The 17753-nt window shown below is 39.4% G+C and overlaps 1 protein-coding gene across 25 annotated transcripts in view; it reads right to left on the bottom strand.

The window, feature by feature from the left end:
* Positions 1 to 17753, bottom strand: part of MAGI1 (membrane associated guanylate kinase, WW and PDZ domain containing 1) — a 644187-nt gene that overhangs the window by 252783 nt on the left and 373651 nt on the right. For all 25 annotated transcript variants that reach the window (XM_059880041.1, XM_024983171.2, XM_024983156.2 and 22 more), the window contains exon 2: positions 10218 to 10334. In XM_059880041.1, coding sequence (XP_059736024.1) covers positions 10218 to 10334 — 117 coding nt within the window. The remainder of the gene's footprint in view (positions 1 to 10217; positions 10335 to 17753) is intronic.

The following is a 17753-nucleotide window of genomic DNA, read 5'->3' as shown; positions in this document are numbered from 1 at the left end:
CTTGCAAGCCACACGGTATAACCAAAACAAAACAAAAAACTTATACAAAGAGGACCCTTAAATAGAGGATCTATGAACTGCCATGATCACTGCGGGGGGCTTAGGTACCTCAGAAACATCAACACAGGTAATGAGGAAACGGAGTCTCAAAGAACCCAAGTCAACAGCACTGGTTAGGGTCCTGCCAGCCTCTCTGGTCCGGCATAGCAGAAAGCCCAGCACACGTGAAGATCTAGCCCCAAGAAGAAGAGAGAACATCCAGATCAGGAATGTCCAAGTTTTTCTCATGAACTTACTGATGGGATAACTCTAAATCTAGATTACACCTAAGAAACAAGTTTTTTGTTTTTGTTTTTTCCCTAATCAGTTCAGTCATTCAGTCGTGTCCGACTCTTTGCGACACCATGAACCGCAGCACGCCAGGCTTCCCTGTCCATCACCAACTCCCGGAGTTCACCTAAACACATATCCATCAAGTTGGTGATGCCATCCAACCATCTCATCCTCTGTCGTCCCCTTCTCCTCCTGCCGTCAATCTTTCCCAGCATCAGGGTCTTTTCCAATGAGTCAGCTCTTCACATCAGGTGGCCAAAGTATTGGAGTTTCAGCTTCAACATCAGTCCTTCCAATGAACACCCAAGACTGATCTCCTTTAGGATGGACTGGTTGGAACTTCTTGCAGTCCAAGGGACTCTCAAGAGTCTTCTCCAACACTACAGTTCAAAAGCAGCAATTCTTCAGTGCTCAGCTTTCTTTATAGTCCAACCCTCACATCCATACATGACCACTGGAAAAACCATAGCCTTGACTAGACGGACCTTTGTTGGCAAAGTAATGTCTCTGCTTTTTAATAAGCTATCTAGGTTGGTCATAACTTTCCTTCCAAGAAGTAAGCGTATATTAATTTCATGGCTGCAATCACCATCTGCAGTGATTTTGGAGCCCAAAAAATAAAGTCAGCCACTGTTTCCACTGTTTCCCCATCTATTTGCCACAAAGTGATGGGACCAGATGCCATGATCTTAGTTTTCTGAATGTTGAGCTTTAAGCCAGCTTTTAATTTGGCACAAAACTCCTTGCCTACTATTGCTTTACCTTCTCAGCTTGTACTTGATGAAATGGGAAAATTCATACGTCTGAGAAGTGAAATAGCCAGCAGTGGGGGAAATCCCCTTGACATAGACAAGCCTATGTTTAAAATATCTTCTGTGTATACCATACTGTGTTAAACCTAGAAAAAGTACAAAAACAAATCAAAACCCTAAGAATTCATCCCTACCTATGTACATCCCTTGTTGCCAGAATATCCCATTTTATAGAATGTTTACAGAAGCATCAGTTTAAACTTATATGTGGTAAGATATAAGTATTATGTAAGAGAGAACTCTGTACCATCATATGAACCATTCACTTCTTTATTATAATTCTTGGCTTCTTATTGGACAGCCCCATGGGAAACCAATGTAGAACAAGTAAGATCTGATGGAGAAAGAAAGAAAGGACAGGCATAGGCAGTAAGGGATGGGCCAGTGGGTAATGGGAGTCTCCAGACCTCAGACCAGCTAGGAGCACATGGTAAAAAACAGGACTGATGGGTAGAATGGAAGAGGAGAGAAAAAGTGGGGAAGTGATGGAGAAGGGATGAGGACATACACTGATCTGATTGTGGGCAACAAACATTTGCAACTGAATAGAAAAGGGGGAGGGTCTACCAGTGCAGTGAGCTTCAGTTCAGGTCCTCAGTAGACTGTTTTTTGTTTTTTTTTTTGAGCCCAGAGTGAGAGACAGCCTATGTATCAGCATTATGGCAAGGCTTGTGGGACACAGTATGAGCACAAAAGAGAGCACTTGGAGAGCTGTTATAACTGTTACTAGTCAGAGTTTTGCAACAAGGCTGGGCTTGGTAAAGACTAAAGTGATCCTTCAATATCAGCCATCACTAACTGGTAAGAGGAAAAGGGAAATAGTCACAGTGAGAACATTTCTAGTGACTTTCATCTAATTAGTTCTGGGGTTGCTTACAGAACTGTCTACATCATGAATGAAAATCCGAAGCCTTCTACTTGTGTCAAACACAACCTAAACACAGAGATGTACAGTCCAAGAAAGAAGCAAAGTTCCTATACCCAGTTCTTTATCCTGGCCTCTTGCTGATAAACTGGTCTAGTTAGTATCATCAGCTGTAAATGAAAAATGAGTTAGTTCCAGGCAAGAAGTACTGGAAACAGCTATGCTTAAGAGAAACTAACACATTTGAATAACACCAAAGGTAACTTATGGTCCTGACATCACAGTCACATTCAAAATAATAAACACATCAACTGTTGGTTAGCAGATGCTAACATGCCCATTAAAATCTACCACCACTACAAATAAAAAGCAGGATCACCTATGTTTACCACATTAGATTTAAATAATCTTAGAGATCAAAGATGTTTAATTCCTTTGTAAACTCCTTTAAGTCAATGATCAATGCCTCTTACAGGTTGCAATGATCTCAGTATCAGGGAGAGCCTTGATCAACATGTTAAGCTACAGAAAAAACTGACTTATCCTTTCCTCTTTCAAATGACCTCTGCTTGAAAAGAAAGAGGTGTTCAATCTCTATTGAGCCCAGAGAAGGGAGAAGGAACAGGAGGGGTGGACTTCGGCATTCCAGAGCCCTGAGACTCCTAGATGAGTTGTATCTCGTTTTGACAGCAGCAGTAGAGTAAATGACAAGCCCTGTCAGGTAACGCATTTATCTTCACGGGCAAAGCAGCCGTTCCAAAACAAGAATCTCAGATGTTGTCACATCAGCTAAGACAAGAAGTCATAAAGCAGAATGGCTATCATTGCAGGAAGTGCAGTGATATCTAGACTGTAATTAGGAGGGGCTGTGAATGGGCACTCCAGCTCCAAGCTCACCAGGAGCCTGGACTTTCTGGGTTTAGATTCTCAGTCATGTAATCAGTGGAGTCTTCATCAGCCAACTCGGAGCTCAAGCCGCTGAGCTGCCCTTTATTCTGAGAGTTTTATGGCAAGAGTAGCTCTTCTGATTCCCCAAAATGTTAAGTAATGAAGAAAAAAAATAATAAAACAAGAAAAACAAAGTGGGTCTCTATCCATCTCTTCATCAGTTCTTTCAATCAATAGATATTTATCCCATGTTCCAGAAACTCAGCCAGCCAGGTGTGGGCTGATCACTGAGGTAGATCCAGTCGCTGGCCTCAGAAGAGTAGGATTCTAAAAGAACAGATAGATATACAGCAGGCAGGGTACGTGGTCAAATGGGGTGGCGGGGCTGGGGGAGCAGTGAGGAAGGCGGTGGGCACAATCTACGGAGGCCTTTCTGGAGGTAGCAGCATCTAGACTAAAGCTTACAAGAAGCTTATGAACTGGTTAGATGGAAAGATGGAGAGAAAAGAGACAATAATTTATACCCAGTTATAAGAAGATACCAGGCATATTTGAGAAATGGACAAAGTTTGTATGACTAAAGAATTTAGGGGAAGGGGATTGGGAATGTAAGCAGGATTTGAGGGGCAGGAGACAGAAATATTAACCAGATGATTCTGAGGAATGACAGAAGTCAGCAACACTGATGATGTTTACATGCATTTGAAATCTACTTATTGGGGATCCCCCTGGAGCTCAGTGGTAAAGAATCTGCCTGCGGATTGGATTCCTGGTTCAGGAAGATCCCACATGCTGAGGAGCAACTAAGCCTGTGCACCACAACCATTAAGCCTGTGCTCTAGAGCCCGGGAACCACAATTACTGAGATAAAACCAATGAAGCCTGCTCATTGCAACTACAGAATAGCCCCCATTCACTGCAACTAGAGACAAGCTCATGCAGCAAGGAAGACCTAAGACAGCTGAAAATTTTTAAAATTCTTTTTTAAAAGATCCATTTATCTTAAGGTGGTTTTCCATGATATATCTCAAGAGATTCCTACAGTGATTTTTTAAAAGCTGAATAATCATTAAGCAGTTATTAAAATTCAATACTACACATCAGTGAAATACATGAAAATCAGAGAGAAGACGCTTATTTCTTAGATACAATGACTTATCTAGCTTCCCACCCCCAAGACATAAAATTCTATGATTTTAAACATTTATAATTCAACAGTGAGGTTTTTCTTTCTTTCTTCTTTCAATCTCAGTGGTCCATGGTATACTGCTCTAATCACATCGTTGTTGTTTGGTCTCTTAGTTGTGTCTGACTCTTTGCGACCCCATAGACTGCAGCATGCCAGGCTTTCCTGTTCACCGCCACCTCCAGGAGCTTGCTCAAACTCATGTCCATTGAATCAGAGATTCCACCCAACCATCAGGTCCTCTGTCATTCTCTTCTCCTCCGGCCTCAATCTTTCCCAGCATCAGGGTCTTTTCTAATGAGTCAGCTTTTCGCATCAGGTGGCCAAAGTATTGGAGTTGCAGCTTCAGATCAGTCCTTACAATGAATATTCAGGATTGATTTCCTTTAGGGTTGACTGGTTTGAACTCCTTGCAGTCCAACAGACTCTCAACAGTCTTCTCCAACACCACAGTTCAAAAGCATCAATGCTTCAGGGCTCAGCTTTCTTTATAGTCCAACTCTCACATCCATACATGACTATTAAAAAAACCATGGTGCTGACTAGACAAACATTTGTTGGTAAATTAATGCCTCTGCTTTTTAATATGCTGTTCTGGCTTGCCATAGCTTTTCTTATAAGGAGCAAGTGTTTTTTAATTTCAAGGCTGCAGTCACTATCTGCAGTGCTTTTGGAGCCTAAGAAAATAACAGTGTCATTGTTTCCCCATCTATTTGCCATGAAGTGATGAAGTGGTAGGACTGGATGCCATGATCTTATTTTTTTGATTGTTGAGTTTTAAGCCAGCTTTTTCACTCTCCTCTTTCACCCTTATCAAAGGCTCTTCAGTTAGTTCCTCTTCGCTTTCCAGCCATAAGGGTGGTATCATCTGCATATTGGGGATTATTTATATTTCTCCCTGCAATCTGGATTCCAGGTTGTGCTTCATTCAGCCCAGCATTTCACATGATGTACTCTGCATATAAGTTAAATAAGCAGGGTAACAATACACAGCCTTGACATACATACTCTTTCCTAATTTTGAACCAGTTCATTGTTCCATGTCCAGTTCTAATGGTTGCTTCTTGAACTGCAAACAGGTTTCTCTAATTACATTACTGTCAATTATACCCAGTACAGGAGTTAGAGAATTGGTTAAACCCTGTCCATGCTCTTGCTAACTGTGTGATTCGAAGCAATCTCTCTGAGCCTCTGTCTCCTCCAATGGATCCATCTCTTGGGGCTGCTGTCAGTGTTTGGTGAGACAATGTTGGAGATAGATATTTCTAGTTCCCTTTTACTAGAGATTTAAGAAAAAAAAAAAAGAGAGAGAGAGAGAGAGACTCAGAGAGGCTATCTGACCAAGCTGACCAGTTATAGAACAGCCCTCATATTTTACACCAAGGCTTCTGACTCATTCTGCATCTAGTTCTCTCTTTTTCCACAGTAATTTGGGGTGGGGGGGGGGAGGTGGTAGTAATTTTCAGTATGAAAAGGCAAAAATATATGATACTGAAAGATGAACTCCCCAGGTCGGTAGGTGCCCAATATGCTACTGGAGAAGAGTGGAAAAATACTCCAGAAAGAATGAAGAAACAGAACCAAAGCGAAAACAATGCCCAGTTGTGGATGTGATTAGTGATGGAAATAAAGTCCAATACTGTAAAGAACAATATTGCATAGAAACCTGGAATGTTAGGTCCATGAATCAAGGTAAATTGAAAGTGGTCAAACAGGACATTTTAAGAGTGAACATCGACATTTTAGGAATCAGCGAACTAAAATGGACCGGAATGGGTGAATTTAATTCAGATGACCATTCTATCTACTATTGTGGGCAAGAATCCCTTAGAACAAATGGACTAGCCCTTATACTCAACAAGAGTCTGAAATGCAGTGCTTGGGAGCAATCTGAAAAATGACAGAATGATCTCTGTTCATTTTCAAGGCAAGCCATTCAGTATAACAGCAATTCAAGTCTACGCCCCAACCACTAATGCTGACAAAGCTGAAGTTGAACGGTTCTATGATGACCTATAAGACCTTCTAGAACTAACACCCAAAAAAGATGTCCTTTCCTCATAGGGGACTGGAATGCAAAAGTAGGAAGTCAAGAAATACCTGGTGTAACAGGGAAGTTTGGTCTTGGAGGACAGAATGAAGCAGGGCAACGGCAAATAGAGTTTTGCCAAGAGAACACACTGGTCATAGCAAATACCCTCTTCCAACAATACAAGAGACAACTCTACACATGGACATCACCAAATGGTCAATACCAAAATCAGACTGATTATATTCTTTGCAGCCAAAGATAGAGAAGCTCTATACAGTCAGTAAAAACAAGACTGGGAGCTGACTGTGGATCAGATCATGAACTCCTCATGAATACTCACTGGAAGGACTGTTGCTGAAGCTGAAGCTCCAATACTTTAGCTACCTGATGTCAAAAACTGACTCATTAGAAAAGACTGTGATGCTAGGAAAGACTGAAGGCAGGAGGAGAAGGGGGATGACAGAGGATGAGATCGTTGGATGGCATCATCGACTCCATGGACATGAGTTTAAGAAAGCTCTAGAAGTTGGTGATGGACAGGAAAGCCTGGTGTGCTGCAGTCTGTGGGGTCACAAAGAGTCAAACACAACTGAGCAAATGAACTGAAACAAATAATTTTCAATGATAATATAATTAAATTTTATCTATGATGACCCTTTTCATACTATGGAATAAAATGTTTTTGAATCAAAACAAAAGAGGAGTAGAAAATAATAATGACTATAGCAAAAATAGCACTAAATGAACAATTTAACTAGGTAAATTCTGGATGAGAAGTGAGTAATGCGGCATTAGAACTGGTATGATTTTGAGGAAACTACATTTGTTACTTCATTTTTTTACCCGAAAATACGGATGCAAAACTTCCACTGTCTTTGCCAAAAAACTAGGATAAAATGGAATTCTGAATGGCAAAACCCATCATGGTGCCCAGAAGGTTCTACTACACTATGGTGACACTAAAACAAACTTGAGAACAAACAGCCTTATCTGTTCATTTCTTGTGACATGTGAGCCTCCTAAAATGTACAGAAAGGGAAGTCTACCCCAGCTCGCAAGCACCTGCTCATGAGATCATCCCTTCTCAAAAGACCAAAGGTACTGAAATACCGGCAGCAGGAAGTTCTGGAAAATATAGATTGCAGGAGTTCATTTCCCTGTGGCACAGTCAACAACATCACTGGAAAGATCCGTGACTCGGTCCAGGGCTTCCTCACCCATGAGCACGACAGCTTGGTACTGAGCTCTGCTGTATCAGTCACATGGGCCAAAGAACCAAAATAAACACACGTGTGGCCCCAGTCATCTAAGCCCATAACCAAATCCCACGGGACCCCTGTTCCAAGGCACACACACGGCGCCAGATTCAGAAACAGACCTCTTCCAAGTTTCCTTCCTGTTTTATGCAGGAAATATAAAATGAAATGTTACCTGTTTTCTCTTTAGTGAAAAAAAAATCTCTCTCCACATTCTCAGTTTCTGATTTATTGGTTTCATAGACATGAAACATCAATACCAATGGCTGTATATAAGCAAAGACAAAATATTATTTTCCACTGTTTTTTAAAAGGCTGAGGTCATTTTTGCCCCAATTCCTACAGAGTGATAAGCTTAAAATCAAGCCATTTAGCTCACAGTCAGGTCCAATAAATCACTGGAAAAAATAAATGGAAAATCTTGCCAAAATGTAACCATAGTAACACCACAGATGCGTCAAGAAATGGTGTGCTCATTTGCTTCATTCCCCATTTCTTAAATTGGAATCTGAGTAGGGGAAAAATTACACAGAGAACAATCATGATTCTGCAATTACTGAATTATGCAAAATTGCATCCAACCTGCTTACTAGAACTTCGGAGGCAGCAACGGTCGAGCTACAGAAATAGCCCTGGATGGCTTACAAGTCCCAAAACCCTGGATCTGCCATGTAACAGTTACTTGATTGCTCTGTGTTTCCTCATCTGGAAAATGGGTACTGGAAACCTCAACCTCAAAGGGCTGCTATTCTAAGTGTAAAATGGGACAGTATATCAGAGGTAGGACAATGGCTTGAAACCCTAGTCACCTTTGGCCTTACTTTAATTGGCTTACCTTCCTGTCTTGATTTCTTTCTTTATTTCTATAAAAATAGAAAGGCAATCCCTGCCCATTCATGTGAGTAACCATAGGTATTATCATCATTATTATTATTAATCCAAGTGTAAGGAACAGTTAGGATACTATTAGGATTATGGCTTTCAATACTAATAATACAAAATTAAAAGAACTGGGGGCCAGAGATTCACATTAATGCATGATCATATTTTCTCTGTCAAATGCAGCTCTGAAAATAAATAAATGTGGCTCTTCCACTCAGCAGAAAGAGGCAACTTTGGGGCACTGGCCCAAGTCACTTGCGGTCAACTCAGTCTCTTACTCTTGGCTTTATGAATAGGTGAAATGGAAGGCAGGGTCTGTTCTAAAATCTGATCGCCAAAGGTCCCCAGCTACGCTTCCAGTCTAAGTCCCTGCAGAACCACGGCATGCCTGAAATCAATTCTGTTCATCATTTTCAGTAGTATGAGGAAACACTAGCACTCAAGCACATCACTGGAAAAATATTACTTCTTTTAAAAAAAACCATCCATAGCAAATGAATTGGAACAATAGGCAGAGTACCTTGAACTTCAAATTTGTCCTCCTTTTTTTTAGGTGATTAAAAAAATTTTTTTTAATTATAAAATTTTGAAGGACTGGATAACAGGAAAAAAGAAAACTCCCAAGTAATAAAATAAAAATCATTCTTTCTTCTTATTTTCTTCTTTTTCTCTTCCTATTTTGAATGAAGGTAAATAATCACACATCTTCCCAGGATTCTCATCTCATAATGAGCTGGATGAGAATGTAGACTGATAGAGCATGGTTAAACCTCATGATCTGGTAGGCTGATTCCCTCCTCCCTTCCTTCTTTCCCTTAACCACAAAATTCCCAATGTCATAGTCCCTATGTTCTATTATCTTGCTTTCTCAGATTTGGTCTTATCTAATAGGTCCCTTGGACTGCAAGGAGATCCAACCAGTCCATTCTAAAGGAGATCAGTCCTGGGTGTTCTTTGGAAGGAATGATGCTAAAGCTGAAACTCCAGTACTTTGGCCACCTCATGCGAAGAGTTGACTCATTGGAAAAGAGTCTGATGCTGGGAGGGACTTGGGGCAGGGGGAGAAGGGGACGACAGAGGATGAGATGGCTGGATGGCATCATCGACTCAATGGACGTGAGTTTGAGTGAACTCCAGGAGTTGGCGATGGACAGGGAGGCCTGGCGTGCTGCAATTCATGGTATCGCAAAGAGTCGGACACGACTGAGAGACTGAACTGAACTGAACTGAACTGAATAGGTTTGGAACTTTGGGATTTTTAATCTGTGGAATCACAGAGGCTTTCTTCAAAGGAAATCATACATGAAATAATGATTTATGAATCTCATTAAGGTGGGAAGAGAGAGTTCACTGAGGCATTCCCTTTGCTGAGGGCCACCAGAGACCTACTGAAATCCTCAGAGGTCAGTTTGAAGGCCTCTGGCCTGGTCCTCTCCACTCATAACAAAAATGGTTAACTAACATTTATGAGGCTTACACCGTGCCCATACGATACAAACACATGACAAATGTCACTCCTCTGACTTTCTAACAGTTCTGTGAAGTTAGTAAGAGTGAGATGTCTTTTTCACTACTGTGAAAACTTGCCCTTACAAAGGATAAATAATTTGCCTGGCATATTCAAGCCAGAACTTGAAAAACTAAGTAATTCACCTGGTTAGGTACTCTGTCTCACTGTCAATTGTTTTGCTTGTTTTTAAATTGTTTCGCCATTTTGGGGCCTCCCCTTGCAGTATGTGGGGTCTTAGTGTCCTAACTAGGGATAGAACTCTCACCCCCTACATTGGAAGCGCAGAGTCTTAACCACTGGATTGCTAGTCCCACACTGTCAATTTGGACTCCCCGCACTTAGGGAGTCACTAAATGAGCAAACTGCCAAGTACTCCAGAACCAGCTATTGTTTGTCTTCCCTCAACTTTTCACACACCCACCAGCAGTAAGATGTCCCAAACTGGCTACTTACAAGGCACAGCATGGCGGTAAAGGTTATCTCTTATGGTCTGCTGGAGCTCATGATCAGGCGACCCTTTCTGGAACCTCTGATTGAGAAAATGTCGCAGGTCTTTGTTCAGCTTTCCTCCTACAGGAAATATATAAAACAGAAGGCATCAACATCAGGTTTCCTAGAGACTGAGCAGCCTGAGAGCCATGTATAGGAAAGCCACAAGAAGCCATTCTAGTCTGCTACCCTCTGTCATCAGGAAGACTTAAGTTTTGGTTTTCCTATGCAGGGGAAAAAGCAAGCAGGAATGTAATAAACATAAAACAGCACTGAAACAGTATTAATTTGGGGATCCCAATTCACATAATACTAGGAGAATCAAACAACAAAGAATTCAAAAGAAGCTATTACATTTAAAATATGTATTGTAGACACTTGCAAACATTATTAGATGGAAAGTGGATGGCTGAAATCTTATAGAGGACAATCTATCAATAGCTGACAAATTATAAAATGCTCTTTGACTAGGGATTCAACTGGAATAAATTTACTCTATGGCTATACTTGCAAAAGTCTGCCCAAATCTCCAGTATTGTTCACTGAAACATTTTTGTAGCAGTGAATAAATAAAAATAATCACAAAAAAACCCTGGAAACAACCATCAGGAATCAACTAAGTAAAACTATCATCTGCATAATAACTACTCTACAAAAGCTAGATCTTCATGTGTTGGAACTGCAGGAAAATATGTGGAATGGTAACTACCATCTGACCTTTTATGTGAGAAGAATAAAGAAAAGGAGAGACATGTATTAATGGAAGGAACCACCAAAAAGTTTTAACAACAGTCTCCTTTAGGAAGAAGGACTTGAGTTTGGGAAATAAGAGGATACGTCACTCTTCATTATACAGACAGAAAGAGATATATAGATCTTACTATTCTGTGTTGATTTATAATCACTGAACACATTTTTTTTTTTTTAATTGGTGTTGCTTAACCAATAGTTATCTGGGCTGGTCTATGTGTTTATTTCTTTTTAATTCTCTACAGTTAACAGACCTAAACAAAAGCTTAAAAAATATATTATTACAAAATGTATCACAGAAAGAAGAAGGTAACCAAACTTTTTAAAAAAATTATAAACACAAATTATAGTCTACATGATCAGATGGGTTATAGATCAACGTAGCTAACACTTATTCTTAATGGAGAAAACTGCTTCAGTGACAGCTAAAAATAACAAGGCTAAGATTGTCCTTCTGTTTTTAGACAAGATAAAAATTAGGTAAGAGCATTTTTAGCATTAGAGAAACAATGCAGTATCCGTGTGAACCACAGAATTCACGTCTTCAGAAGATAATTTTCCCATAGTCAAAAAGAGCAAGTTATGAGCATGAAAGTTTGATGGTTAAGAAGATGCTATGATTCCTAGGAGAGGAATTACTGATCTTTATTTTAGTATCATATTCTAAACCAGATTTCCTACTATAGCTGATCATTTTAGAATAGACTAATGAAACTCAATTTGAACTACTTTATTTGAGTTGTAGTACACCTAAGATTTCAAGTGGCCAAAAGAAAAATACATAGCTCTATCTCAGGTCATTCAATTATTCATCAAATATTTATTAAGAAGACACACACACACACATTTCCCACCTCCCCACAATGGTCTGAATATATAGTTTATAAAATATATACAATTGTGCATTAAGCATATGAAAAGATATTCAATACCGCTAATTATTAGAGAAAGGCAAATTAAAGTCATAGTGAGATCCTACTACATACCTGCCACAATGGAAAAAATCAATATTAGGTTTTAGCAAGACTGTGAAGCAACAGGAACTCCTATATACTGCTAAGTGAAAGTGAAAGTGAAGTCGCTCAGTTGTGTCTGACTCTTTGTGACCCCATGGACTATAGCCTACCAGGCTCCTCTGTCCATGGGATTTTCCAGGCAAAATACTGCTAGTGGGCGTCTAAAATGGGAAAACAACTTGACAGTATTTTATAAACTAATCTTCACTAACCAAATGACCCAATTCCACTGTTATTTATGCAAGAGAAGTGAAAACAAGTACACACATATAAACACAAAACTTATAGATGAATCATCACAGCAACTTCATTCATTATATACTAGCCCCAAATTGGAAACAATCCAAATGATTATCAACACTGAATGGATAAGGGAACTGTATTATATTCAAACAACAGGATGCTACACAACAATTAAAAGATACAAACCACGAATATTGATGAATCTCAAATACATTATGCTGAGCAAAAGAAGCCAGACACAAAAGACAACATATTATCTGATTCCATTTATATATAAAGCTTCACAGCAGGCCTACCTACAATGACAGCAACAGTTCAGCAGTTACCTGGAGTGAGAACAGGCAGAGATTAACACACAGGGAACAAAATCTATAGAGTATACCTGTAATTTCCTGGTTTTGCAACTGTACTATATAGCTACATAAGAATGCTACCACTGGAAGAGGCAGGGTGAAGGATAAGCAAGAAGTCTGAACTATTTTTTATGACTTCCTGAGAGCCAACACTGATATCAAGACAAAAACTTTTTTAAACAGGGAAATCAAAAGGAAACTTGGGCGGCAGGGGTGGTGGCGGGGGACGGGTGGCAGAGATTCCAATGCAGTATATCTCAATTGTATTAGTGATAACACAGGTTTACACATTTATCAAACCTTACAGAATAGTATATCTAAATGGAGACATTTTATAGTATAGAAATTGTACTATCATAAAATCAATTTCAAAAATTTAAACTGTACATAATTATCGAAAGACTATATGGTAGGCACTGTTCTAAATGCTTAGTTTTCAATTTCTCATTAAAGAGAGAAACTGAAAGAAGAGTGGAGTAAATCTTGGTGGTTGAGACAGACAGGTTTGTGTGTGAATCCTGGTTCTACTCTTTATTAGCTGGTGAACCTAAGTGCCTTGCTTACTCTCTGAACCTCACTTTTCTCATTTATGAAAACAGAGCACTGACGTAACAGTAGCTCTAATACAAGACTTGTAAAGATTAAAGGAGATTCAAACAGTACTTGGCGAAGAGAAAGCACTTAATAAAAGATGGAGATCATCACTAGAGTGGGCCACCATTGAAGCAAGTGAAGAAAGAGCTGAGATCAGTCCAAAAACGGACTGCTATTCCTTTTAAAAATACACAGAGGAAATTCCCTGGTGGTCCAATGCTTAGGACACCAAGCTCTCGCTGCCAAGGGCCTCCCTCAGTTCAATCACTGGTTAAGGAACCAAGATCCTAAAAAGCCACACAGAGTGGCCAAACACACACACACACACAAAACACTAACTATGAATTAGATATATAAGAAATTATAATTAAAACGAGCTTTTAAAAAATGCACATAAAACTTTTGACTTACACGGCCAGAAACAAAATACAGGCACAGGGAAATCTGGAATAAAGGCTACTTCTAGAGTTTCCAGAAGGGAATAAAACTCTCAGTTTAGTTCAGTCGCTCAGCTGTGTCTGACTCTTAGAGACCCCATGGACTGCAGCACACTAGGCTTTCCTGTCCATCACCAACTCACGGAGCCTACTCAAACTCATGTCCATCGCGTTGGTGATGCCATCCAACCATCTCATCCTCTGTCATCCCCTTCTCCTCCTGCCTTCAATCTTTCCCAGCATTAGGGTCTTTTCCAGAGAATCAGTTCTTCACATTGGGTGGCCAAAGTATTGGAGTTTCAGCTTCAGCATCAGTCCTTCCAATGAATATTCAGCACTCTAATAAAACTCTACTGCACTAAAATTTTCTGGACATGTGTAAACTGGTTAACATTTCGCACAGATTTAATATACTCCTGGCACTGTGCCACCAACTTGATAGACATGAGCTTAAGCAAGCTCCAGGAGTTGGTGATGGACCCCTGCCTGGTGTGCTATAGCCCATGGGGTCGCAAAGAACTGGACACGATTGAGCGACTGGACTGAACTGAACTGGCACTGCACTGGAATTGTTCAGAAAATAAAATCAACTAGTAAATTACTGACATGTGATAGTCATGCTGGTCAACTCTACTTCTAGGTCTAAACGTTCTTGAATTTGACCACAAGGAAAAGAAAGTTTATCAGCAAAACCCCCATTGCCTAGAACCTAGTATTTATCTTCCCCTAGGAGACCAGAGTTCTGTGCAATAAAAACACACTGACAGCTAACATTTGATCTGTAAGTTGTAAAGATGTTATGGGATCCAAATGTACCACTGCCTAAGTCAAAAGCAATTCCGAAGACTCGGGATTCAGTATCTCTTTATTTCATATAGGTCCTTACGAGTCCAAAACAAAAATCCAAAGAAGACTCAGGATAGAGTGTTCCTTTATCCCACATAGATCCTTATGAATCATATTCAATACCTATCAAGATGAACCTGGGGCACTGAGACTGGAAGCATTCTTAATTCATAGACACTCTTTGTTGACACTTGAGCTTTACAATCAAACTAGCCAAGCTAGCTAAAGTTTATGATCATCAAACTAAAACTCCTCCCTACTGCGGATGTGCAAAAGGGCAAGGTTAACTTCGCTGCCGGTTAACATTTACTCTGTGTTCCATGACATTTATAAGCCAAAAGCCTCAACCTTCGCATTACATTAGAAATACTGTACTTTTTGGGCATCTAATCTCAAATTAATTGCCAATTATTCAGGGGAACATGTCTATAAATCTTCTCCTAATTGTCAAGGGCAGTGAGCCAATGAAATAATAATTGTTAGAGGAAGGGTTTGTCATAGCATCTTCGCTCTCTGTGAAATTCAAGATTTGTTTTGCAAATGGAAAAGAGAACACAGGTCAGCAACATACAGAACTTTTTCCAACAAAAGGTTTCAGAGCTAATTTTAAGATAATTTTATTATTTAAATAGCAAAAGGGGGACTTTAGACCCTGTCTTGGATTAGCCACTATTTCATATTTTCATATGTATATATCTGGAATTCTGTGGTTTTAAATGTACAACAATATAGCTCTGCTCTTTTGATTACCATTACTTGACAGAAATTTAACCATGTCAATCAGTGTACTTTTGAATTATTTAAATGCTGTATAATATTCCATTTTTAAAATACAGTAATTTTATTTCTCCTTCAGAGATAATTAGGCTATTTCCAATGTTGCTGACAATTCAACAATGCTGCAGTAAGTGTCATTAAAATACTTTAAAAAAAAAAAGCAAAACTGTGTATTTTTTTACTCTTAAAATATCTAAACCTGGAAATAGATGTAGTCACCTTCTAACTTACCTAGGTATCTCTAAATTCTCAAAATCATTGGGGCCAACTTGCTTTTCTACCAAAAGGCTGGGAAGTCCCATTTCCCCACACTTAGGCCAACATTTGCCATTATTTGTGTATGTAGGGTCCTGGGACTAGTCCCAGATTTGAAGATTTGCTAGGAAGATTCACATGACTCAGAATATACTTGTACTCAAAGCTATATTTCATTATGGAAAAAGGGTACAACTCAAGTGCAGCAAAGGGAAAAGGTTCCAGGGGCAGTAAAGTCCAAAGGAAATCAGGTACAAGCTTCTGAGAGCCCCCTCCCCGGTGAAGTCACTCTAACTCCCAGGGCAACAGTGTGAAATGTGCCCTTTAGACACTCAAGGCAGCTCATTACACATAAGGGCGCAGAATTTGTATTAGGAACTAATCATGTAGGCAGCCTCTGCCTGGCATAAAATCAAGTTCCAAACTCTCAGAAGGAAAGGATAAAATGTATCTTTTGCATCAACAGTTAAAGCACAATAAGCCGCTATTAGTTCTGGGAATGGACAGAACCCTCTGGAAATGCAATTTCCCAGACCCGAGCCAAGAGCCAATTTGGTACGCTGGCATTCAAACTAACCAGCAACTCTTTTCTGCACTGTCCATGGTGTTTCCCAGGTGGTGCAATGGTAAAGAATCCACCTGCCAATGCAGGAGATGCAAGAGACAAGGATTCAATCCCTGGGTCAGGATGATCCCCTGGAGTAGGAAATGGCAACCCACTCCAGTATTCTTGCCTAGAAAATTCCATGGACAGAGGAGCCTGGTGGGCTACACAGTCCATGGGAGGGCAAAGAGTCACACATAACTGAGCATATACAAACCACCCATCTTTTTAAAAAATCTTCCTGATCTAATAAAGATGAATTGATATTTTATCAATTTATTTGATACATTACACTAATTTATTTACAAACCATGTATTAATGAAATTGGACCTCCTTTTTTTCTTTTTAACATTTCTTCTCCTGTAACTTGCCTGTTCATAGTCTTTGTGTATTTTCCTAATAGGTTGTCTTGTTATTCTTGATAAGATGCTATTTATATATTCTGGGTATGATTCCTTCATCAAGTATTTACGTTACAAACCTTGCCTATTATTATTTAAACATGAAACAATTCCCAAAATAACTGCGTTGTGCTATTCTCCAACTATTGCTCTCCCATGCTAGATAGTTTTCTACCAACTCAACCAGAGCATCATTTTCTGCTCTGGTCTCTATGAGGGATTATGAGGGAACTCTGCTCTGATCTCTATCTCCTAGAATATAGATTCTAAGCAGGAATGCTAGTCAGTAGAAATCTGCACGGTCAAGAAATTAGTTTTCCACATAAACAAAAGTACCTACGGAATGGGAGAAAATATTCAGTATGTACAAACGATGCAACCTATTTCGGATTTATTTCCAAAATATAGAAACAGCTCATGCAGCCCAACAACAAAAAAACCCAAAAAAACTCAATCAAAAAATGGACAGAAGACCTAGGTAGATATTTTTCCAAAGAAGATACACAGACAGCCAAGAAACACATGAAAATATGCTCAACATTGCTAATTATTAGAGAAATGCAAATCAAAACCACAATGAGATATCACCTTATATCAACCAGAACTGCCACCATCAAAAAGTCTACAATTAATAAATGCTGAAGAGCATGTGGAGAAAAGAGAACTCTCCTACATCGTTGATGGGAAAAAGTAAATCTGTGCAAGCACTACGGAGAATAGTGTAGAGGTTCCTTAAAAAAACAAAAAATAAAGCTACCATATGATCCACCAACCCCACTTCTGGGCATATACTTGGAAAAGGTGAAAACTCTAATTCAAAAAGATATGTGAACTCCTATGCTCATAGCAGAAATATTAACAATAGCCAAGTCATGGAAGCAACCTAAGTGTCCAGCGGTAGATCAATGACTAAAGAAGATACAGTGTATGTGTGTGTATACACGCAGGCATGTGCACATACACTCAAAAAAAAAAAAACAACCTGAAATATTACTCAGCCATAAAAAAGAATAAAATACTGTCATTTGCAACAAAATGGATGGACCTAGAGAATATTATATTAAGTGAAGTCAGACTGAGAAAGGCAAATGCTATATGATACCACTTATATGTGGAATCTAAAGAATGATACAAATGAACTATTTACAAAACAGAAATAGGCTCATAGACATAGAAAACAAACTTATGGTTACCAAAGGAAAAGGGAGGGGTAATAAATTTAG

Source organism: Bos taurus, chromosome 22, assembly GCF_002263795.3.
Source record: "Bos taurus isolate L1 Dominette 01449 registration number 42190680 breed Hereford chromosome 22, ARS-UCD2.0, whole genome shotgun sequence".
Classification (NCBI taxonomy): domain Eukaryota; kingdom Metazoa; phylum Chordata; class Mammalia; order Artiodactyla; family Bovidae; genus Bos; species Bos taurus.
The sequence above is the reverse complement of the archived record's forward strand: the minus strand, read 5'-3'. Positions and strand labels throughout refer to the sequence as shown.